This window comes from Malaclemys terrapin, chromosome 3 (genome assembly GCF_027887155.1).
Source record: "Malaclemys terrapin pileata isolate rMalTer1 chromosome 3, rMalTer1.hap1, whole genome shotgun sequence".
Taxonomy (NCBI): Eukaryota; Metazoa; Chordata; order Testudines; family Emydidae; genus Malaclemys; species Malaclemys terrapin.
In genome coordinates, this window is record NC_071507.1 from 43,893,842 (window position 1) to 43,919,404 (window position 25,563).

Below are 25,563 nucleotides of genomic sequence, written 5' to 3' on the forward strand. Positions count from 1 at the left end.
CTGCCAGCCTTGTCTTTTCCTTGCATATTAACAATAGATGCATCCAAGTCCCTTTTGAAACATTCTGTTGTGATATCCAGCCCCTGACACCGGTTAGTCACAGAAATCCCAGGTCCTCTGCCTCAAAAGTACCCCAAGTTTACCAGTTTTACCTTAAAGCACCTCTCCTGTATGACACACAGCACTCGTAATAAAACAGGAGCTTTATTAAAGAAAGGAGAGAATTATGCTACAAACAAGAGGCAGTGATGGAAACAAATAGTTACAATACATAACAAAATAATAAAACTCAAACCTGGGTCAACACTTTATATTTATCTTTCCTATCTAAAAATAGGTTTTCCTCCCAAAGTTCAGTCTGTTGCAGAGCTGGCTGCCTTCACAGGAACTAGGATCCAATTTTTCATGAGAACACCCCTGCTCCTCAAGGTGTCTCCTCAATAAAAGGATCCAAAGTGCCTTTCCTCACTGCATTATGTTGAAAGTCTTTTGTCTTTATTCATAGGCAGGGTGATTCTCTGTTTGTTGTATTGTTCCTTTTTTACCTCCAAGTGGTTTCGATTACTTGCAGTTGTCTCTGATGGCTTTCCATTGAAAGTCTTGGAATGGAGCAAGGCTAGACAGTTGAGCCTTGCTTTCCATCACTAGGTAACCAAGGCAGGGTGACAACGCTTGCTTGCTTGCTTGAGTGGGCCATCACTGAGATATATGTAATCCCCGTTTGATTAACGTCTACTTCCAAGTCCCTAAAGCATACTTCCAATATAAATACATTATTCTCTAAATATTACCTGTACTTACATCTCACAGGATTATGAATCTTGACAAGTTATGAACAAGAAAACAGTTAGTATAAATAAAAGCATAAAATGTGTAATGCATCATATTTGTTTTGAAATGAGAAGTCATTTAGATACATTTTCTGTTATCTCCCGATATCCGATCCAGACAGAAAGTATTCATAGTTGTGATGGCTGAGATTTCTTTTGTTCTACAGCTTTCTTTATAAAAGCACCATAATTCTGTCAGAACCTCACTCTTTCCTTTCTCCTGAGAAAATGTACATGATTCTTATCTTTTCATTTTACAGAATGTAGGCCCTGATCCTGCAAACACATATATATGTGCTTAACTTTAAACACATGAATAGTTTTGTTGAAATCAGTAGGCTACCTGTGCCTATTTAAGCATGTGTATGTCTTTGAGGATAGGGGCCTTAAATAAATATCTCACCATCATTTGTGAGCATCGTTTACACATTTTTGAAGCTATAAAGTGCAGTACTTTCTAAATGTTATTAGATAAAATTATACAAAACTGTAATCAAAATGATTTATCTAAGGACATTTAATCCCAGTTGAAATGACTTAACTGAAGTGCATTGTATAAGAAGCTTCATGTTGGGTTTGGGTGTAGTTTTTAGAAGATTAAATGCTAAGGGACAGTAAAATAAAGCTTCTGAGTTAACAAGTTACATTTATTTATTTAATATTGAATATTTGAACAGAATTGTAAGTAACAGTGTTATTTGCTTCTAATAATACTTAAATGATTTGTGAATTAGAATTAACAAAATGACAGTTTAATTCTTTTAAAAAAGTAATATCTCAGATATATTTCTTTTAAAGCTGTTGGAGCTTTTTGATAGTGAAGACCCACGAGAGCGTGATTTCCTAAAGACAGTCCTTCATCGAATCTATGGAAAATTCCTTGGACTAAGGGCATTCATCAGAAAACAAATCAACAACATTTTCCTCAGGTACATTATAGATTTAGTTCTTTATATAGCATAGCCTGTTGCGGGATTCAGTGTGGATATTACAAGCCTGGCACAGACGCTGGGTAGGTATTCGGCTCGCTAGTTCATTCTGACTTCACTGCTATTTCCATAAATCCACACTAGTTGGATTCAAACTAGCTTGGGTAGGCTAGCCTAGCTTTTGCTGTGAAGACATACCATAAACCCCAAAAGAGCCAACTGACTTTTAACTTTGAAGAAAAACAAATGTTAGAAATAAAATAAAATGCATTTGATATTTAAAAATTATTTTCCCCCTCTTAGTTTCATTTTATTAGTGTATTGAGTGCTATTACATCTTACTTTTAACAGGTTTATATACGAAACAGAACATTTTAATGGTGTTGCTGAACTACTTGAGATATTGGGAAGGTAAGTTTGGTTCAATAATATAAAATGAACTGTTGAACATTATTTTGTGTTCCTATCCAATTACTTTGGGGGTGGGGTGAAAGAATTGTTCTGATGCTTATAGTGATGAACTGAGGTCACTGGCATATTTTTCTATTTCCATGTTGCTATGCAAATATAGAATTAGAAAAGTGTACTTTTCTGTAAATCTTAGAGATGATTGGCAAAAGATTTCTTTTTAAATTGGGCTTCTCTTTTTGGCTTTGGTATGATGCATGAAAAGCATGAAAGGTAGCTTTTTCCTTAAAAAGGGCTTTGTTTTCCCTTGCTTATGCTTTTATCTTTAAAATACTGACATTTCTTAATCTTGGCTTTGCTAAGAGACTAGTTGTGTATCTCAGAGGAGTATATTGTTAGCTCTTACACCTAAATTGAAGATATTAAATCTTTAACAGATTTTTCCTTTTCTACCATGTTAGTCATTAAAGCTTTGTAGGTGTTAAAATAGTCTGACTGAATATCCTTTCCCCTCACAGTTGCTCATCTTTCCCACTCTGAGATTTTTGTGATGATACTCCACAGTTGACATAGATCTATTCTGCACTGGTGAAATTTACCAAAAAAATTCCCACCGTTTCAGCTGAATACTTGTTAAAGTTAATGAGAGTTGGAAGGAGACTGAGCTTCAATGATCAGAACCATGTTTATTACTGCTTCAATTAGACTTGCCTTTTAGCAGGTTTAACTAAAACACTGATTCTTCCTGCAAGAGCATCTCTACAGTAGGGCTCCCATATAAAGGTTTAGCTGAGTCATTGAGGATTTTTTGGTAAATTTCACTGGTGTAAACATGGCAATGGTGTCTACCCTTAAGAAGCAGGACCTGAATTTGTAAGGTAAAAAGCAAACTACTACCTCCTCTCCAGCCCCCATTTTAAAAAAAGCCACCAAAACAAATACACTTTCAGGCCTTATTTATGTGTCAAAGTAGTAAAATAGGACACAAGTCTATGACTTCTCTTTCAAAGTCACCTTTTAATTATTGTGGGTGGACAGTGTGTCAACCTCACTAAGCTCTATGGTTAATGTGCCTTGCTAAGCTCCACAGTGATTTCAAGATGGAAAAATCTTAGAAATTTGAGTCTGGATTATCACCAGAGATCACACAAGAACTGAACTTGTCTACTACAGACATTGATAACTGAGGTATGGCCTTATACCTACTGATAATAGCTGAGGATGGGCTTCCTGCCCACTTCCCAGTCCCTAAAGTAATAGGCACATTTTGTAAAGTACATATAAAAAATAATCAGCTTTGAGTACAGTAGTTCTCAATCTAGCAAGAAAAAGAGAAAGTTTCCCACATTTTTTTTAAAGATGAAATAATTGTGCTTATTCATGTTTTTCAGCATTATTAATGGTTTTGCACTGCCATTGAAAGCAGAACACAAACAGTTTCTTATGAAGGTATTGATTCCTATGCATACTGCTAAGGGATTAGCTTTGTTTCATGCACAGGTAGGTTTTTTGGAAAAGAATATATTTTATTAATATATAAATATATATAAACCTTACAATTTTTTCCATACTTGGAGGAAAAAGAAATTGAGAAGTTTTAAATGTTCTTTCTGACATAATGTTTTTTAACATACGCTGTTAAGAGTAGAAGAGCACAACAATGTGGCTTAAAGTCATGGCCTACATTTGAAAACTTGGTTTTTACTGGTTTATCACAACTCAGACATTTAAGCTTGGTACTTTTTTGTATTGTCATCTTCATGTAACAAATACTGTTACAAATACTATTTACAAAAGAATAGAAGAATCTTGAATGTTTTTCTTTGAGAAGCATATTATTTTTTTCTTCTTTGAGTGCTTCTTCATGTCAATTCCAACCAGGTGTGTGCGTTCGCACGTGCACAGTAGCCGGAAGATTTTTTTCCCTAGCAACATCTGTGGGGTCAGCCTGGGCGCCCCTTGGAGTCGCACCATCATGGCGCCCAATAAAGGGCCTTGCCGACCTACCACCCCCACAGTTCCTTCTTACCGCCAGTGACAGTAGCTGGAATTTACCTTTGTTCTTGCTTCGGCAAGCAGCTTAGCAATACTTTAGGTTTTCACTGTAGATAGATAGTTTTAGTTGGTTAATATAGCATAGTTAGTTCACTTATAAGTTTCAGTTATGGGGGAGTCCCCCCCTCGTTTTTCTTCTCCCCTTATTTGGTACCAGGGCATGCCGTGATCCACGGGCTTCAAAACTTGCCAAGACTGCACGAAGTGCATGCCTAAAAGTGACCCCCACACCTCCTGTTTACGGTTTCTGGGCGAGGGTCACCAAAAAAAAACGGCTGGAAGATCTGCTGGAAATTCTGACCGAGAACTCTTTAAAGAGGGGGAGCAGTGACTTAAAATCCTCCTCATGGAGGCAGATCTCCAACCTCAGTTGGACCCAGGCGCTGAGGATCCCAGTCCCAGTACATTGGCTTTGGCGCGGAGCACTCCAGCGCCGTCGTTAAGAGATCCGGGCGTTGAAGAAAGACGCTGCCAAGGAGGCTCGGCACCATCATGAAGCCTCTTGGGGGCACTCCAGCCTTTGGCTCCAGTCCCAGTCGCTGGCGCAGAAGAAGAAGGGGACAGAAAGAGGCGGATCCTCCTTGGCAAGATCCAGGGACCCGCCGTCAGTGGCACCTCAGTCGGGCGATGGCTCCGAGGCTCATCCTGGACTTGCGAGAACTCAGCGAGTTTGTGAAGAAACTCAAATTCCGCATCGTCTCATTGGCCTCCATCATCCCCTCACTGGATCTAGTAGACTGGTATGCTGCCCTCGACTTGAAGGACGCTTACTTTCATATTGCAATCACTCAGCCCCATAGGAAGTACCTCAGATTTGTGGTGAACAATACCCACTACCAATTTACAGTCCTTCCATTTGGCCTGTCGGCAGCACCTCGAGTCTTCACCAAGTGCATGGCAGTCATTGCTATGTTCCTGCTCAGGCACCAGTTACTGGTGTTTCTGTACCTTGATGACGGGCTGATCAAGGGCCACTCCAGGACCCAAGTGGAAGCTCAAGTCAAATTCATCAGGGCCACCTTCGATAACCTGGGTCTCCTTCTAAATGAAGCAAAATCGACTTTGTCCCCCGTTCAGAGGATAGAGTTTATAGTGGCAGTACTGGACTCGACCCAAGCCAGGGCATACCTGCCGGAAGCGAGGTTCCAGACCCTGGCTGGTATCATTCGCGGTCTCAGACAGTTTCCCACCACCACAGCAAGAAACTTCCTGAAGCTTCTGGGACACATGACTGTCTGTACCTACGTGATGCAGCATGCCAGACTCAGGCTCCGACTGCTCCAGTCATGGTTAGCATCAGTGTATCAACCAGCCCGGGACAGCTTGGACAGGATTGTGACCCTGCCTCGCTCGGTCCTTGATTCCCTTCTGTGGTGGCTCGACTCTGAGGTGGTGTGCTGTGGGGTCCCCTTCACCAATCCACAGCCATCTCTTTCACGAGTGACGGACGCATCAGCGTTGGGCTGGGGAGCACATCTAGAAGACCTCAGGACTCAGGGTCTCTGGTCTCAGGCGGATCTGGCTTTCCACATCAACATCAGAGAGCTGAGAGTGGTGCACCTGGCATGCCAGACCTTCCGGGCATACTTAACGGGACAATGTGTATCAGTTATGACGGACAACACCACGGCAATGTTCTAGATCAACAAATGGGGGTGCACGCTCTTCTCCCCTGTGTCAGCCCTCATGCTGTCGAACTTCTGTGTAGAACATTCAATACACCTATAAGCGTCGTATTTTCCCAGGGTACAGAATGAGCTGGCAGGTCCTTTCATGGCCACAAGTGGTGCCTTCGCCCAGACATCATGAATTCAATCTTCCAGAGGTGAGGATTTCCCCAGATAGACTTATTCACCACACGACGCAACAGGAAGTGCCAGCAGTTCTGCTCCTTCCAAAATCACAGCCCGGGCACTAGCGCAGACGCGTTCCTCCTCCCATAGGGAGGTTGTCTTCTATACGCCTTTCTGCCCATACTACTCATTCACAAGATACTTCTCAAGATCTGGAGGGAACGAGCTCAGGTCAAATTGATAGCTCCAACCTGGCCCCACCTGCACTGGTACACATTTCTCCTAGACATGTCCATGGAAGCTCCAGTCGCCCTGCTGCTCTTCCCAGACCTTATGACACAAGATCACGGTTATCTCCAACATACAAACCTCGGGTTGCTACACTTCATGGCGCGGAAGCTCTGTAGTTGAACCCGGTGGAGGTTTCCTGTTCAGACTAGGTTAGACAAGTCCTCCTTGGCAGCAGGAAACCCTCTACAAGAGCTACCTACCTTGCCAAGTGGAAGAGATTTTCAATCTGGTCAGCACAGCACCATTCGTTCCCAACACTAGCCTCAGTGCTGCTTATTTTGGACTACCTCCTCCATCTGAAGCAGCAGGGGCTTTCGATGTCATCAGTAAGAGTTCATTTGGCCGTCATCTCAGCCTTCCACCCAGGCGTGGAAGGCCGCTCTGTCTTTACTAATCTGATGGTCAGCCAGTTTCTAAAAAGTCTCGACAGGCTATACCCTCATGTCCGGCAGCCTGGCTTGGCTTGGGACCTCAATCTGGTTCTTTCTAGACCCATGGGACCGCCCTTTGAACCCTTGGCGTCGTGCTCCCTGTCCTACCGCTCTTACAAGGTCGCATTCCTGGTAGCGATAACCTCGGCCAGGAGGGTGTCTGAACTTAAGGCACTAACATCAGAGCCCCCTTACACCGTGTTGTGTAAGGTTCAGCTCAGACCTCATCATGCTTTCCTACCAAAGGTTGTATCACAGTTTCACATTAACCAGGACATCTTTCTCCCGGTATTCTACCCTAAGCCGCATTCCAGCAGCAGGGAGCAGAGACTTCACTCACTGGATGTCCATAGGGTGCTAGCCTTTTACATTGAGAGAATGAAGCCATTCAGAAAATCGGTCCAGTTACTTATGGCGCATTTCGTTATGGATCACGTCCTGCATTTGTGAGTGCTACATCTTGGCAGGGGTTCCTGCACCTCCAATCACTGCGCACTCCACCAGGGTGCAGGCTTCATCAGCAGTGTTCCTGGCTCAGGTTCCCACTAAGGAAATCTGCAGAGCGGCAATGTGGTCCTCCATTCATACTTTCACCACGCACTATGTGATTACCCAGCAGGCCAGAGACGATGCGGCCTTCGGACGAGCAGTGCTGCAATCAGTGGACAACTCCGACCCCACCTCCTGAACTTGGACTTATGAGTCACCTGATTGGAATTGATGTGAACAAGCACTTGAAGAAGAAAAAACGGTTACTCACCTTCTTGTAACTGTTGTTCTTCGTGATGTGTTGTTCATGTACATTCCATACCCACCCTCCTACCCCTCTGTTGGAGTAGCCAGCAAGAAGGAACTGAATGGGTGGCAGGTCTGCAGGGCCTTTATTAGGCGCCATGAAGGCGCGACTCCAGGGGGCACCCAGACCGACCAACCCCATGGATGTTGCTAGGGGGGAAATCTTCCAACTACTGTGCACGTGCGCGTGCACACACCTGATTGGAATGGACATGAACAACACATCTCGAAGAACAACGGTTACAGAAGGTGAGTAACCCCGTTTTTCGTATGGGCTTAAACAATTCAGATAAAGCTGCTCTACTCTGCCTAGTAAATATTGTACATTTAAAAAATATATTAAAGCAGTGATATATAATAGCTTTTTGGTTCTGTTACAAATTATGTAGTTCTAATGTTAATTATGGAGTGTCAGTTTCAATTCCATAGTTAAGGTTGAGTTCTGTTTTTGCCTGGATTCACACTGTATTTTTCAAATATAACAAAGAGGTTATCTTCCCCAAACTTACAGCACTTTGTGAATTTATAAATAAATCTGATAATTAGTTTGTTATAACTATTTAAAAACTGGCTCCTTTAAGTTAGTATCTGTTAGTCTTTCCTTTGTCCTGAATGATATGAACATAATAGGAACTTCAAATTTCCTGTGTATTTAATTTCCTGAAATCTTGGGCTTAGACTATATCTGAAGACCTGAGGTGGTAATTAAGCTAAATTGTTAACAATTGTTAAATCAAATTGTTTATCCAGGCTACAGGTAAGGTCAGCTCAACAGCTAAGGTAACTCTTTAATTGGGTCATTGTGGCATCAGAGGTAATTTGACCAATCGCCATTCCTCAATAGCTGATTGGCATGCAACGGGTTCCGTTGGTTGTAAGGAGGGGGACTGGACACATGTCAAGTTAGTAGACTACTGTGCCAAACTGTCCCTATTTTTAAAGGTTCCATGGCTGCCAGCTATTTGGACATCAGTGCCTGAAAGACACTCTATGGTACTACCCTGTTTCCCCGAAAATAAGACATCCTCCGAAAATAAGGCCTACTTACAGTTTTGCCTCTCGTTGTAATATAAGGCATCCCCCCGATAATAAGACCTCCCCGATAATAAGGCATCCACCGATAATAAGGCATTTTTCATTTCTGAAAAATAAGACATCCCCTGAAAATAAGACCTAGCGCATCTTTGGGAGCAAAAATTAATATAAGACACTGTCTTATTTTCGGGGAAACAGGGTAGTGCCTCAGCTGTGATGCACACTGAAGTAGCACTGCTGGGGAAGTGAGACAGGAGCATAGGCAAAGCTCTTAAAAGTACAGGGACATTGGGACTCTCAGGCTGGGCTCTCCTGTCCGTCCTTTCATATAGTGCCAGTCTTTGTAATATAGCCCTCTAAACCAATAAGTCACTTGCAAATTAAGGGGCAGATTCACTAGTACACTTTTTGGCTGCTTTGTACTGTTCTGGAAATGCAAAGTAGCTGCAAATCTGGGTTAACTACCTAGTGCACTCTAGCTGCCTTATGTTTAGGGGCGTACCAAATTCACAGCCATGAAAAACACGCCATGAAATCGGGTCTCCCCCAAAGGAAAGGTGTGGGGGAGGAGCAAATAGCTGGGGGTGGGGCGTTAGAGGGTTACAGATTGTTGTAATAAGGCAAAAATTGAGTGTCTCTATTCAGTGCATGATTTTTTAGTTTCTAGCAAAGTTATGAAGTTAAGTTCACAGGCTTGTCTTTTGAAAGTATTGTGCAGGTTTCCTGATGAGGACTGATAGGTTAGATATAGCATGTTCGTTTTGTGAAAAGTGTTCACCCATAGGTGATGTGGTGTTTTAGTCTTTTGTCATTTTCCTGTGTGAGTTTGTTCAAGTGCATAGTGGTTGTCTGGTTTTACCCATGTAGTTGTTATTGGGGCATTTAGTGCACTAGATGAGGTACACCAAATGTTATGATAGACTTGTAGGACCCATGGATCTTGAAAGGTGTGTTGTGGAGGATTTGATCATTGCAACAGTAGAGAGATGTCTTCAGGTTTTGCATCTGTTCTGACAGAGTCTAGTGCTGCTTTGAGTTGTTGTGTCCTGGTCTGTGGGGAGTTTGCTTCTGAGGATGAGGTTGGAGAGGTTCGGGGGTTGTTTGAAGGCCAGAAAAGGGGGTTCAGGTAAGATTGCTTTCAGGATGGGGTCTCTATAGAGTATGGGTTGTAGTTATTTGATCTTCAGAAGCAAGAAGCCTACTAAACAACCACTGGGGCCACTGAATGATCGAGATGCTAAAGGAGCACTCAAGGACGATAAGGCCATTGCGGAGAAACTAAATGAATTCTTTGCATTGGTCCTCACAGTGATAAGTCACCAGGACCAGATGGTATTCACCCAAGATTTCTGAAGGAACTCAAATGTGAAATTGTAGGACTACAAACTGTAGTTTGTAACCTATCATTTAAATCAGCTTCTGTACCAAATGACTGGAGGATAGCTAACGTGATACCGATTTTTAAAGTGGGATCCAGAGGTGATCCCAGCAATGACAGACCAGAAAGCCTGACTTCAGTACTGGGCAAACTGGTTGAAACTATAGTAAAGAACAAAATTGTCAGACACATAGATGAACATAATTTGTTGGGGAAGAGTCAACATGGTTTTTGTAAAGGGAAATCGTGCCTCACCAGTGTATTAGAATTCTTTGAGGGGGTCAACAAGCATGTGACAAGCGGGATCTAGTAGATATAGTGGATTTGACAAGGTCCATCACCAAAGGCTCTTAAGCAAAGTAAGCTGTTATGGAATAAGAGGGAATGTCCTCTCATGGATTGGTAACTGGTTAAAGGGTAGGAATAAATGGTCAGTTTTCAGAATGGAGAGAGGTAAATAGTGGTGTCCTGGAGGGGTCTGTACTGGGCCCAATCCTATTCAGCATATTCCTAAATGATCTGGAAAAAGGGGTAAACAGTGAGGTGGCAAAATTTGCAGATGATACAAAACTACTCAAGATAGTTAAGTCCCGGACAAACACTGAAGAGCTACAAAAGGATCTTTCAAAACTGGGTGACTGGGCAACAAAATGGCAGATGAAATTCAATGTTGATAAATGCAAAGTAATGCACACTGGAAAACATAATTCCAACTATACATATATAATGATGGGGTCTAAATTAGCTGTTACCACTCAAGAAAGAGAGTCATTATGGATAGTTCTCTGAAAACAACCACTCAATGTGCATCAGCAGTCAAAAAAGTGAACAGAATGTAGGGAATTATTAAGAAAGGGATAGATAATAAGTTGGAAAATATCATATTGCCCCTGTATAAATCCATGGTACACCCACATCTTGAATACTGCGTGAAGATGTGGTTGCCCCATCTCAAAAAAGATATATTGGAATTGGAAAAGGTTCAGAAAAGGGCAACAAAAATGATTGGGGTATGGAACAGCTTCCATATGAGGAGAGATTAATTAGACTGGGACTTTTCAGCTTGGAAAAGAGAAGACGAAAGGGGATATGATAGAGGTCTATAAAATCATGACTGGTGTGGAGAAAGTAAATAAGTGTTATTTACTCCTCATAACACAAGAACTAGGAGACACCAAATGAAATTAATAGGCATCAGGTTTAAAACAAACAAAAGGAAGCATTTTTTTCACACAACGCACAGTCAACCTGTGGAACTCCTTGCCAGAGGAGGTTGTGAAGGCCAAGATATTTCTTCAAAAAAGAATTGGATAAATTCATGGAGGATAGGTCCATAAATGGCTATTAGCCAAGATGGGCAGGGATGGTGTCCCTAGTCTCTGTTTTCCAGAAGCTGGGAATGGGCAACAGGATGGATCACTTGATAATTACCTGTTCTGTTCATTCCCTCTGGGGCACCTGGCATTGGCCACTGTCGGAAGACAGGATACTGGGCTAGATGGATCTTTGGTCTGACCCAGTATGGCTGTTCTTCTATTATACCCCATATGGGTTCCAGTGATGGGTGGCCATAAGTGACAAATAGGGGTGTGTGGGCAGAGGAGGTTTGTTGTTGAAGGCAGTTTTGAGTGTGCTAAAGTGTATATCCTGGACTTTCTCGTAGGAACATACTCTGTGGTATCTGAGTTCTTGGCTATAGATAACAGATTTCTTGGTGTGTTTGAGGTGGGTAGTGGATCTATGAGGGTAGGTGTGGATGATCCTTAGGTTTTTTTGTATGTAGTTGTCTGTAGGGTTCCATTGTTGACACGGATTGTGTTGTCAAGGAAGTTGATGCTAGTGTGGGAGTGTTCCAGAGAGAGTTGAATGGATGGGTTTTGGTTGTTGAATTTGTGGTGGAAATCTATGAAGCAATTTAAGTTGTCTGTCCAGAGGACCAGAAAAAGGAAATTCCACAAAAAAGAATAAAAGACAGAAACTCTGTATTGCCTGTGGGCGAACACTCTTCACAAAGCAATCACTCTATATCTGATCTGTCAGTCCTTATCCTCAAAGGAAACTTGCACAACACTTTCAAAAAATGAGCCTGGGAGCTTAAACTCATAACTTTACTAAACACGAAAAATTATGGACTGAGTAGACACACTGGATTGAGGGTTTATTACAACAATCTATAATTAAAAACCTCCTCTTCCCCCCCCCCCCCCCAGCTACCTCACCACCCCTGCTTCTGAATGGTGTTAATGGGCCACTTCACCTTGAATGGTCCCTTGAAATATGTGTTAACTACTTATGCTAAACAATCTTTTCCACCTTGTATTTAGCTGTGAGGTTGAGTTCTCTTCCCAGAACTGAAGAAGAGCTCTGTGTATTAAGCTGGAAAGTTTGTCTTTCTCACCAATAGAAGTTTGTCCATTAAAAGATATTCCCTCACCCACCTCATTTCCTAGATTTCCAGTTTCCTAGATTTTACCCTTAAATTGGTGATCTATATTCCCAACCTTAACTCAGTGTTAACATAGCTTTGGGGCTAGCAATAGTTTTGAATGTGCATGATATTGAAACACAGCTTATTGGTACATACTTCCTAATTGAGGAGCTGATGTCTAGAAAAGACTTTGTTTAAATGCTGGATCTGCATCACAGGAAACAAATCTCTTAGTTAAATAAAAAAATGAAGCCTTTTCTAGGATAAGAAACTAAGCATCTGGATGTACTGAAGGCTTTTAAAAGATACAATAGTCTGAAATATATTTAGCCTTTTTTTTTAGTTAAATTTAGCTATATCCTTCTCTTAGGAAGAAAAATTAAAAAGACCTACATCTGATAAGGCTAAGATATTTTGCTGATTAAAATGTTTCCATTATCATTTGTGATATTTAATTATGTTGTGTTGTCTTAATAGTCAGTATCAATTTAAAATAGTTAAATAATTGTATTACTTACATTTTAGCTGGCCTACTGTGTTGTACAGTTCCTGGAAAAAGATACGACATTAACAGAACCAGTAAGTGTTTTTCAACTGAGTATTTTATTTTTGTATTTCTCATCTGAATTAAAATGTGTCAGTGCAATTCTCTCATCAGTGATAGCAGTATTTGTCAATACTAATTTTGAGTAATTAACTGTAGACACTTCCGGAAAAATTAGGGTTTGTAAATCCAAGACACGTGCCAAAAAAGAGAGAATTTTTTATTTTGAAAGCACAGCTATATCTATTGGTAATAACTTGTGACAAAAATGGGAATACAGACTAGAAAATAGTTAAATTGCTGAGATCATGTGACTGACCTCAGTATTGGGAAAAGATCCTCAGTGTTCTTGGCCATGCCTTCCCAGTTAGTTGATCAGAAATTGGATTTTTCTGTCCAACTGGAAATTCTGATATTTTAACATTTGTTTTCATCCTTAACTGGGACAAAAAGTCAAAATATTGAAATGTTTCATGCAATGAAAGATCCTGAAAAACTTTGATACGCAAAGTGTTGAAATCTTTATTTCAGCAAAATGAAATCTGGTGCTAGGGTGACCAGGCGTCCGATTTTTTTGACCGGAACACCCGGTTGAAAAGGGATCCTGGTGGCTCCAGTCAGCACCTCTAACCAGGTTGTTGACTGTCCAGTTGGCAGCGCCACACAGCAAGGCTGGCAGGCTCCCTGCTAGCCTCTGCACTATGCAGCTTCCGGGAAGCAGCCGGCATGTCTCCGCTCCAGCTCCTATGCATAGGGGCAGCCCAGGGACTCCGCACCCTGCCCCAAGCACTGCCCCCGCAGCTCCCATTGGCCAGGAACTGCTGCCAATGGGAGCTGCGGGGGTGGCGCCTGCGGACAGGGCAGTGCTGCCTGGCCATGCCTCTGTGTAAGAGCTGGAGGGGTACACGGCAGATGCTTCCGGGAGCTGCTTGAGGTAAGCGCTGCCCGGAACCCTCACTCCTCTCCTCTTCCCCCCTCCCACTATCCTGCCCCAGCCCTGATCCCCCTCCCGCCCTCAGAACCCCTCAGTCCCAGTCTGGAGTACCCTTCTATACCCCAAACCCCTCAGCCCCACCCCAAAGTCTGCACCCCCAGCCAGAGCCCTCACCCACCCTGCACCCCAGCCCAGAGCCCCCTCCCGCACTCTGAACCCCTCATTTCTGGCCCAGTCCTGGAACCCACAACCCCACTGCAGCCCCCTGAGCCAGGCCAGTGAAAATGAGTGAGGGAGGGGAGAGCAAGTGACAGGGGGGCGGGCATGGTGTGAGAAGAGGTGTGGCCTTGGAGGAAGAGTGGGGCAGGGCAAGGGTGCTCAGTTTTGTGTTAGTAGAAAGTTGGCAACCCTATCTGAAGACATCCTCAATAGAGCAGGCACTAGGCATAAACAGACGAAGCAATTGCATAGGGCCTTGAGCACCTCAAGAGGGTCCCCTAATCATTTTTTATTATAAGAACTTGCCTGTTTTACGGTCGGTCCCCAAGGGGCTAGTACCCGCACTGATTCCAATATCAAAATGTTTTGTTTGAGGTCAGTTCAACATTTAACTGTCTGAGCTGCCAGAGTGCGTCATGGGAGTTGTAGTTCAGGTGTCTTGGGCCCCCATTCTCCTCTATGGGCCTGGCCAGACTCCCTCTCCCATGATGCACAGCAGCAGGTCAGCCAACAAACTGAAATGTTTCAATTTGGGATGATCTGATCCAAAACAAAATTTTCATCTTGTTTTTCCCCAATAGAAAATTGATTTTTTTTTTTTTTTGGTATAAAACTGAAATTTTCCCACACAAAAAATTGAATGTTGTTGAAACCACTTTTTTTTTTTTTTTAAACAGAAAATTACCGACCAGCTCTATTTACAGTGCAGGATTGTTGTTCTCAATAAAAGAAAAATGAATTGTGTTTAGACAGTAATATTGACATGTGCACAGCAAATATTTTTTAGATATGGTGATAGGTGTCAAAAACAGTTGGAGCAAATGACAAAAGTTAGAGCTTCTCAGCATATAAGAATCTATGGACACAAACTGTAATCCAGAATCCAAACTTTTAAAAAACAGTTGTCTCTGGCCTTATGGTTGAAGAAAACCTTGAAAATATGAACAGATTGCAAATCAATGCAGTGTTGTCTTCCTGAGTCTTCAGTCAGTCTGAAACAGTAACTCAAGAAGAGGTGTGAACTGCCTTGTTCAGATCAATGGATTAAGTCTGAAAATTAAAGATGAATTTAAATATCAACACTAACTATTTCACTGATGATCATTATTGCAGAAACATTCAGCAAATATTCCATAACCCCAAGCTGCCTGTGACACTGTCCCAAGTGTCAAGAGCCCCAAATGTCCCTTTCCTCAACTGTTAAATCCTCCAACCTGGTCCTTAACAAATTCAACATTGTGATTATACATCATCAAAACAAAGACTAAAAAATGTGGAGACAGCATAATATTTAATATAAAAATAGGATACTGTGCTGATTGTATTTTTAAAATATTTAAAAAGTTGTTTTAAAAAGGATAAATGAAACAACTGTAAAATTTCAACCCTTCTTTAGCAATGTGCTGCAGAATTTACTTAGTGATCTTGTCACAGATTTTAGGTCCTGGTAGCAGTACATTATGTTCAGTGAGGGACACACAACACAATTGAGCTAAATTATCAAACAAGAACACCAAATTCTGCTGCAGTGTTAACTTATTCTGTCTCTTTGAAATGAACTTAATTCCAATCCTCTTCACCCCTACAGAAACACACAATTGAGACTTATAATTCTGTTTACTCTAACACAAAATTTGTCAGATTATTTTCTGACAATGGGATTTTTATGTTCTTGAAGCAGCTCCTTACCATGGCTCAGAGCCCCCTCGTCCCTGTCCCATATATGTCACAGAAGAGAGGGCTTGCAGCAGGCCCTGACTGCAGCCGTAGGCGCCAGATAGCCCTGCTAGCCAGACTACACTGTCATTCTCCTTGCTCCACAGGTGCAAGCCACATTCCAGTTCTGGTTCCCCAACTCCCTGCTGTCTGTCTCCACAGAACAGTGCAGAGAGCATGCACTATAATCCAATTAACTCCCCATTGTGGGGAAAGCTTTAAAGCAAGAAGCAGCTGCAGACAGGTTCCAGCAGGGCAAAGAGATTGAAAACAAAGTATCAGGCACCTGGCTTCAGCATCATGTCAAATTTCAGTGGCAAAAATGTTAAATTCCATGGCCAGACAGTCCACAGAGCTCTGAGTGTATGTCTACACTGGAATTAAACACCTGGTGACGTTTGGGCTTGGAGCAGCCCAGCCTGAATGTCTACTCCACAAACAGCCCCGTGAGCCTGAGTCAGCTGACACAGGCCAGCCGCAAGTGATATAGACATACTGTGAGATGAATGGAGCATTTTACTCCTTTTGAAGATTTATTTCAGATTCTTTGTGTATTCGGCGAGACAACATTGGCTTACACTTTTGCAGCCATGAGGGCTAGAAATATATTAAAAAAAAAAAAAAAAAGCTGAGATTCTGGAGTACAGTAACTCCTCACTTAATGTTGTAGTTATATTCCTGAAAAATGTGACTTTAAGTGAAACGATGTTAAGCGAATCCAATTTCCCCATAAGAATTAATGTAAATAGGTTCCAGGGCAGCTTCCCCTACTCTGCAAGCACCAGAAGCGGGGGGTTCAACTTTCAGCCTGCCCACTCCACTCCTCCCCCCACCCTTGACCTGCCTCTTCTCCCCCCCACTTCCTCCCCCTTTACTTCACTCGCTGTGTCCTGGCTCCTCCCCCCTCCCTCCTCTCCCTTCTAAACACTGCAAGCCAGCTGATTGCCGCGTAGGGGAGGGAGGCACGCCGAGTCCTCGCCGGGAGGGGGAGGTGCACAGAGTCCTCGCTCCTTCCCCCTCCCTCCTGCCTCCAAACTGCCGCAAGCCAGCTGATTGCCCTGGGCAGGAGGGAGGGGGAAGAAGCGAGGACTCGGCGCATCTCCCCCCTCCCTCCCCTGCCTCCTGAAAGCCGCAAGTCAGCTGATTGCTGTCGGCAGAAAGCAGGGGAGGGAGGGGGAGCCTGCACGCCGAGACCTCGCTCCTCCCCCCTCCCTCCTGCCTCCAAAACACCACAAGCCAGCTAATTGCTGCGGGCAGGAGGAGGGGGAAGGTGCTGATCTGCGGGGTCTGCTGGTGGGCCGGGGGCATAGGGAGGCTGCCAGCTGTGGAGAAAGCAGGCAGCCAAACAACGTAAGAGTGGAGCATTGCACAACTTTAAATGAGCCTGTTCCCTAATTGATCAGTGACGTAACAACGTTAAGCGGGACGACTTTAAGTGAGGAGTTACTGTACAATTCTTCAGAAGTGGGATCACAAAGTTCTGGATGTAGATGACAGAATTGTGCAATGGCTTAAAGGAGAAAAAGATCAGAAATCGAAGCTCCACAGTAGATGAAACAGCACAAAAACCCTATAACTTCCATCATGTTATACTGTTGCTTTCAATTTATGTCTTGCCATTGTCAAAGAATGTGCACAGGTGTAACACAGGGCAGAATTTAGCCCAGTGATCAAAAGAATTTTAACTAGATTTTAAAGATGCATGAATCTGAACAGAATCCAGCTCAATCTGCTAGCAAGAATAAAATACAGTAAAAACTTACTTTTACTGCTTTAAATAAGCAAATATGATTTTGACTGAACACGTGGAACAGCTACATTAAGTGAGAAGACCCTATTTTTTGCATAAAACTGTATTTTAAATTGAAAATTGTGCATATGCAGTGATCCACTTTCCTAAACAAAGTACTGTCTGTCATTTTCTTTTCTTTTTTAAAAAAAATTGTTACGGCAAAGTTATCATAAAACATTAACAGACTACATCATACATTAGTTATTACTTATGATCAGGTTAATATTCAAAGCACCTAGCTGAAGATTCTGGCTTGCTGGCTGGGGACCCTTCCTCTCCTGAGGACACTAAAAAGGTGACTAAAATTCTAAACCTATCCTCTGTTTGGTGCTTCTCATGTGTACGTACTTGGTGTGAAACCGTTTCCATTACAAAGACAGTCTATATTTTACTATACCACAAATCATAGGTGAAGTCACATTTTTCCAGTAATATGCAATACAAAATCTTGCTGCTAACAATAAAAAAAAAATTAATTTGTCATTTTGTTTAAAGTGAAGATCCTTTACTGGGCCATTTTGTAAGCAATTCAGAGGATCTCTAGGAAGCTGGCATTTTCTTATAAAATGAAGCTCTCATAATTTCCTCCCAAAACCTTCTTATACCTTAATACAACTACCACACGTGCAAGTATGCTCCCTTTTCTGCGAATCCCCTCCAACAGAGTATGTCTTGAGTAGCAAAAATATGGTGAGTCTTAACTGGAGTCAAATGTCATGTATACAGTGATTTATAAACATTTTCTTTGTGAGCTACACAAATTGAAGATGTATATCCCCTTTCCCATGCAGAGACCCACTCATCTAGATCAGTTTCTTTGTCCAAATCCCTCTCCTATCTTTTCATCTGGGTTGTTTTCCTAGCAATATCTTTTTCAATCAAAATTGTAGTTTTCTTATAAATTAAACCTTTTGTTCCAGCTTGCTCCCCAGGTCAACTCCTCAAATGTGGTTAAAGTTCTATTGTGGGAGGGGGCTCAGGGCTGGGGCAGACGTTTGGGGTGCAGGGGGGATGAGGGCTCTGGATGGGAGTGCAGGCTCTGGAGTGGGGTAAGGGATGAGGGGTTGTGGGGTGCAGGCTGCCCCGGGGCTGTGGTGGGGAGAGAGGACTCTCCCCCAGGCCTCTCTCACCGCAGCAGCTCCAGGCTGCGGGAGGGACTCCTCTCCCCCGGCCGCGGCAAGTCCGGGGCAGATCCGCGCTGGGGCTGGCGGGGAGGGGCACTGCAGTGAGGGAATTTAGGCTGTCTTGTATCCAGATTAACAATGTAGTGCAAGTTGATAACTTAATTGGTCGTTAATATAGTAAAAGCACCCTGATTGGTTGCTAATTAAATCACACAGTGTTTTAATATCACGTGCTTCAAAGAGCCATAGGAGGCACTTTGAGTGTCACTGCACTGTAGTCTTGACACTTCAGGAATACTTGGTTCGGTGAGCAGCAAGCTCTATACACAATTCCTGTAAATAATGGGGATTGTCCAACAGGTACACATGGCTGTAGTTGAACCCCTGTGAAGTCTAAAGCAACTGTCAAGATTGGAGTATCCAAATTTTGTAAATGCTTTGGCTAATGTGAGCACTAGGCAAATGTTTGAATGCTAGCCTTAGTAAATAGACTTTTGGGGTTTTAGTATGTTTTGAAGAAAACATTTAAACGGTAATGCTTAAACAGCACTTTTAAAATATGCAGTACATGTTAAGTACCTGGTCCCTGTTCTTTGTAGGCTTCCTTAGCATTGTAATTTCCAGGCATGGGTATCTAGCTGATGCATACTTGAAAAATAAAAAAAGCTATTTTTTTTATGCAGCTGGAGTTCTCTGAAAGTAATATCCCCATAGGGACACACCTAACTTCTTAGGCCTGGGCATGACCTATTTACTCATTCCAGCTGAGAAAGAAGACATTTAAAAATACTAAACGACACAATTAAGTCTCCTGGACACTTCGACTCCAGGAAATGAGGGAAACTTTAGACTTTTTAGTTAACGCTTAGTTTCATGCACATGTCAAGTATCAGGGGGAGCCGTGTTAGTCTGTATCTACAAAAACAACAAGGAGTCTGGTGGCACCTTAAAGACTAACAGATTTATTTGGGCATAAGCTTTCGTGGGTAAAAACCGAAGAAGTGAGTCTTTAAGGTGCCACCAGACTCCTTGTTGTTTTCATGCACATGAGGACTTGAGCTTAATTAATTCATACTCCAAGTAGAGGTGTATATAGTAATTTCTCACTAATCTGTTTTGTTCGGCAAATGTTAACTGTCTGCAAATATTATCTGTTTTTCTCTTGCATTGCTCAAGTTGTTTTGTGCCTGGGGAGGCAGGCAGGCGAATAAGCTATTATGCTTGTAAATTTTCTGTTATGTAACCAAGGAACCAAAGTCTCAGCATAATTATATAATTAACTAAGCTGTAAGCTAATTAAGCAACAGAAAAATTACCAAGACTTCATTGGAAATGTATTTATGTAAATAAACTGCTTAACATTGTAAATCCAGCAAAACTAGGACAGCTAATTTAAAAAGAGTGACTCCCTTTCCACGCCTCTTGAGTGTGGTGGGGAAGCAGATAAATGATAACCAATAAAGATCTGTGTGAAGGAAAATCAGAGGTTAGTCTCAGTAAAATTTAGGAGTTTAAATTCTCTCTCCCCTGCCTTTTTTTGGGGGGGCGGGGGTGTATTATCTTTACTGTTCCCACTTTGGAAAACTAGCGGATGAGCTCAGAAGTCTCTAAAAAGTAATGCCATTTGGACTAATACCTTGCAAGATAGCCCTTAGTTCATTTCAACACTTCAGGTTGCAAGATTGTAACCCCATTTGGTTTGGCTAAGATCCCTCATTTCATAGAATATCAGGGTTGGAAGGGACCTCAGGAGGTCATCTAGTCCAAACCCCTACTCAAAGCAGGACCAATCCCCAGACAGATTTTTGCCCTAGACCCCTAAATGGCCCCCTCAAGGATTGAACTCTCAACCCTGGGTTTAGCAGGCCAATGCTCAAACCACTGAGCCATCCCTCCCTTTTTTACCAAGTCTCTGACAGTTGTGACAGCTTGTTTCAGGAGTCATGTTGTCCATGTCTTAGATGGCTGATTTATTGGGTAAGTTTACACAGCCCACAGAAGTGAGTCTCCCAGCCTCGGTTGATAGACTTGGGCTGACAGGGCTTGCGCTGGTGCTCTAAAAATAGCTTTTATATAGACAGTGCTTTGAAGTTGCAGGTTGGGGTGGAGCTCAGGTTCTGAAGCCCATCCCCATTCCCTAAGCTTCCCATTAAGACTGGTCTTCACAAGGGAACTATTGTTCTCTGCATATAACTTGCTTCCTTTTCATTAATCTGAACTTGGGACTTTCCTGGTTGATACCGTGATCATGTTCCCTCTCATTCACTTTTCATTGAAAAGTGATACTCAGTTCTGCAACAGCAGCAGGTTCTTCTCTCCTAGAATGAGGGCTTTAATAAACCTTCAAAGTTGGAAGCTATGATAATGTTGAAAATATGAACCAGTGCAGTGATACATGCCAGACTACCTGAATAGTTCTAAGAGATGTGACATGCCCTGTTTCATCTCCAACAAGGTCCTATAGACTTAGTGGTTGCTGAATTTGGCATTTTTCCAAGATAACTTGGAAGTTAGCCTTTTTTGTCATACGCCATCCTCTTCCCTTATGAGAAGAGAAGAGGGAACATGCGGTGGAACATACTGTGCTCTGACAATCCCTCTGCCACAAAAGCCCCTTAGTTTGGCCAGACCAGAGCACGGGGTTTAAGGCCTCTTACATCTGTCTCCATTAGTCCCTTTTTCACACCTCTTGGAATGCTTGCTTTTGCTTTCTATGTTACAATCTGAACTAGTTCTTGCTGCTGCTGCTGCAACTTATCCTTCCATGCAAAAACCTCTGTTTGTATTTACCCAAAATACATATTTCTTAGTGATCCGGTCCACATCTGTTTTCTGTTGTACTGTCCATTTTAGGGACTTAAAATTACTAACTTTCCCATTGAACCTGTAGGACAGTTTTCTCTGTACTACCTCTGCATAAGTGTTGCATTGAGAAGGAAGGTGAGGTTCATCTGCTAATGGAAAATCCTCAGTGTTCTATTAAAAATAAAACAAAATAATGATGTGCCCACAGTCGACCTCAGGAAGAATTATGTTTCCTAAGAAGAGATTCTCTGAATTTCTATTTCAAACAGTTAATCAGTCTTTTCTAAAACTCACAATTTACTTGGCGAACCCAAGATACAGACAGTATAGTAGATTACAAAAGATTTGCACTATTATCTAAGTAAAACACAACAAAAAAATCATGAAGCCTCCAAGCTGGCTGCTACTGGGGACGGAATCAGTCTCTGTGCAAAGATTATCCAAGTAGATCAGGCTCTCATTTCAGTCATGTTTTAATCAACCTGGTCTGACTGTAGCAGAAGATTGGGGGCCCTTTCCTTGAGGTCAGAGTCTGTCATGCGTGAAATGTCTCCATCTCTGAAATATGTAAAATTGCCACATGGAAATCCTGTTTACATTTTTAGTCATCACTACTTTCTCAATTAAGAGGCAAAGTCAGATGTTTGTTTTCACAGAGTAGGCCTTCAATTTTTAATTTATTGTTCAACCATCTGGAACAGGATGTAACTTCTAATTAAGTCTTCCTAGGGTCTCTACCAATCTCAGAACGGTAACTCCCAATAGAGTTATCTGAATATATTTTCTCTACAGATAGTCATCCTTTTCCAGTTTGGGTCTTTTGGCATCTCAGATAATAGAAAGGAATCAAAGGTGTTTGGCGCTCGGATTCCTCTATCTAGCCTTATAAGAGTTGTTTGGATCTGAGACAGCGTGCACAGTCCAACAGTTGCAACTTTTTAAATGGTTCCAGGTCTTGAGTTGCTGGGGCAAGTGCCCCCCAAAGAATGGATCTTTAGAGGGAGATCTAGCTACATGCAGTAGTGGGGCTGTTTGGACACTCAAGAAACTTTTTGAAGCAGTGTGAGTTTGAGAGTAAAGTTGTTGAAGTATTCTGAACACAAGGCAAAACACATGTCAGATGACCCAAAATGTTTCAATCCCCTTTGAACTACAGTTTTGGATAAGTAGTATAAGATTCATATAGTCTAATATTTTAATGTTAATATTAAAAATCTAGTTGCATACATACTGGAAACTTATTCTGATTTAATTTTTTATTTTTATTCTTATAATAGGTTATCAGAGGATTGCTCAAATTTTGGCCAAAAACTTGCAGTCAGAAAGAGGTTGGTCTTGTTATGTTTTAATGAATTATTCTCTTGTAACTGGTATAAAAAAGTGTTGCAGGCTCAGAAGTGTGTTACACCTGTTGTGCTGTTTGTGGGATCTTGCAGGATTCTTTTTGTGGTTCTCGATTTCGTAGGGCACTGAAGTTCACTGTAGAAATTGTGCAAACTTACTACTTTATTTTAAATCTGACAGCACTACTAATAGTAAATGCTCGTATATATGTTCATCACTAAAGATTCCTAGGATAATGTATTATCATTGAGAGGAATGTTCTAGTTAAGTCCCCTGTTCTTTGGTAGGAATTAATATAATTTTTCGAAAGAAACATTAAAGCTTTTTTTTAAAAAGCATTTTAGCGGTTACAGTGAGTGCAGTCCATCTCCAGTGAGTGCTGACTATGAAAGTTTGACCAGGTCTTTGTCAGTGACTAAAGCATTAAATAAAACGTTCATTACTTTATTACAAAAAATGTTATACATTGTAATTTCATGTTTCGGTACAATATGTCTAATTCTTAAAATGTACTTTTTAAATGGTCTTGTGAAATCCATTTTTCTGATTGGCTCTGTCCCATGTCATTAAAAGTAAGTAGTTGGAAGCTTGGTGGCTTCATTCGTCAAAGAAACCTTCTAATTCTATATGAAAGCAGTGTCCTTTTAAGACTCTTTTATGTATCAGTTTTCTTCGATTTTCTGTGTTACTTACATACTGTTATCCTCCTGGCATTTTAAAACTGAAATGAAGCATTTGTAAAAAGAATCCAGAATGGAGAAGAATGAGTCTCTGCAGCCAAAGCTGAAGAAATAAAATTTCTTCTGGTTTTCTTCAAAGCATTATTTAAAATCAAATGACTTTTTAAAAACTTTAAAAGCAACCATGAAGAGGAGGCAATAAAAGATGGTTGTTATATTCTGGTAACTGAAACCAACAAGTAAGCCTGCTTACAAAAATTAAGAAGAAAAATAGTAAATTGCAATAAGGAATCTTGCACGAGGTGATAATGTGCAACAGCAGTAATATACCATGTTTCTTGGAGCATACCTGTCAGTGTGTACCCTATTTTACTGATTATTCCGTTGGTATCCTCAGTCTAGCTATGTGATAGATTATATAAACTTTCTATATACCTTCTGAATGGCATGTATAAATATAAAAACTTTTCTTTATAAAACAGGTGATGTTTTTAGGTGAAATTGAAGAAATCTTAGATGTAATAGAACCAACCCAGTTCAAAAAAATAGAAGAACCTCTATTTAAGCAGATATCCAAGTGTGTGTCCAGTTCCCATTTTCAGGTATTAAATAGTATTTTCAATAGTGTTGCACATTTGACTTCTACATTAATTAGTACTATCATGTTTTGTGGTTCTGATTCTGAAATGTGTATTTCAGGTTGCAGAAAGGGCTTTGTATTTCTGGAATAATGAGTACATTCTTAGTCTGATTGAGGAGAACATTAACAAAATTCTACCAATTATGTTTGGTAGTTTATACAAGATCTCCAAAGAACACTGGAATCCGTATGTATTGCTTATTCTGATGTTTTTTTAAAAGTATTATCAGAAATAAATTGTATTAGCCTACGTTCCTGTCTTAGACTGTGATCATGCAGACACTTATGCAGATGTTTAACTTGATACAGGTGAGTAATCCCATTGACTTCAAAATGTGATGAAGTGCTAAGAGAATGGTCTTTATATTAATAAGCATACTTGAAGGTAGAATGTCTAGAAGAATTTATGTTCTCCCAGTTACCACTTACCACAGATAGAAATGATTACTTAGCTGAAGTAAGAGGTTTTTCCAATTATTTGAATTAAGATATTGGATTTCTTTCACGTCTACATCTTTCATTGATTTGTACCCTTATGGTGAAAAGTTGGAATTTAATGAAAAAATGTCCAAGGAAATTGGATGGTGGTGTGAATGTTACACAGGTTTGACTTTGTGTATCATTTGTAACATGACATATAGTAACATATAGCACATTAGGAAACTTCTGATGCATCAAATGATCCAAGGAAAGGACCATGAGCTTCTTGCAACATCTACATCAATAAGTTTATTGTTGTCCAGGGTAATGAAGGAAAATTTTAAACTCTAAGCAAGTGGGGGGAGGGAATTTTTTGCATGTAAAATGATGCCCACCATCTGGTTATACAAAAGGATGTGAGAGAAGAGAAATGACTGTTGAATGCTGTCATTAATATATCACTCCTAAACGTTAAACAATGAGGCCTATTGTGTGAAGTTTCACTTAAAAAGTGAAATCACTATTGCACCTAAGTCTTAAGATACCAAAGTGTGTTTGGTTTTTTTTTTTTTTTTCCCCGTTAGTGAAACGTTTTGGAATGAAAGAATGAGAAGATTACATGTTAGATGATTTAGAAATAACAGATTTGGGGCTATTCAGTATTCTGCCATCTTTAAGTGATACCCTCCCCTCAGTGTTGACTAGTAAAACCTTATTTTAATCATAGCATAAGCAACTGACACCAAATAAACACAGCAAGCTGCTCAGAGGGTTGGTTGTGTATATCTTTATTCTGTTGGCCACTACAGAATTGTACAATTGTGGGAGAATGAGCTGAATTCTGTTCTGGCTTATGCTTAATCAACAGAACTGTTAAATGCAGAAACTTTATTGCTAGAGATGCAGGAGTTACAAAGAACTCACTTGAAAAGTTATAGCTGTAGTTCGATTTAATATGAAAAGCAGAATTAT

General features: G+C 41.3%; 2 protein-coding genes and 1 long non-coding RNA gene across 4 annotated transcripts in view; 1 reads left to right on the forward strand and 2 right to left on the reverse strand.

Moving 5' to 3' along the window:
- Positions 1-25,563, forward strand: part of PPP2R5A (protein phosphatase 2 regulatory subunit B'alpha) — a 107,986-nt gene that overhangs the window by 78,231 nt on the left and 4,192 nt on the right. For both annotated transcript variants that reach the window (XM_054024553.1, XM_054024554.1), the window contains 7 exons: positions 1,629-1,759; positions 2,111-2,170; positions 3,559-3,667; positions 12,899-12,952; positions 22,785-22,835; positions 24,014-24,133; positions 24,231-24,358. In XM_054024553.1, the coding sequence (XP_053880528.1) occupies positions 1,629-1,759; positions 2,111-2,170; positions 3,559-3,667; positions 12,899-12,952; positions 22,785-22,835; positions 24,014-24,133; positions 24,231-24,358 (653 nt within the window). The remainder of the gene's footprint in view (positions 1-1,628; positions 1,760-2,110; positions 2,171-3,558; positions 3,668-12,898; positions 12,953-22,784; positions 22,836-24,013; positions 24,134-24,230; positions 24,359-25,563) is intronic.
- On the reverse strand, positions 186-9,157 carry LOC128835139 (uncharacterized). The gene is made up of 2 exons (XR_008444578.1): positions 8,581-9,157; positions 186-756 (listed from the first exon to the last, which is right to left on the reverse strand). It is a non-coding gene; the product is annotated as an uncharacterized LOC128835139 (long non-coding RNA).
- The window catches only part of PACC1 (proton activated chloride channel 1), a 58,438-nt gene continuing 46,910 nt past the window's right edge, over positions 14,036-25,563 (reverse strand). The window contains exon 9 of the transcript XR_008444577.1: positions 14,036-15,120. The gene's annotated coding sequence lies outside the window, so the exon portion shown is untranslated. The remainder of the gene's footprint in view (positions 15,121-25,563) is intronic.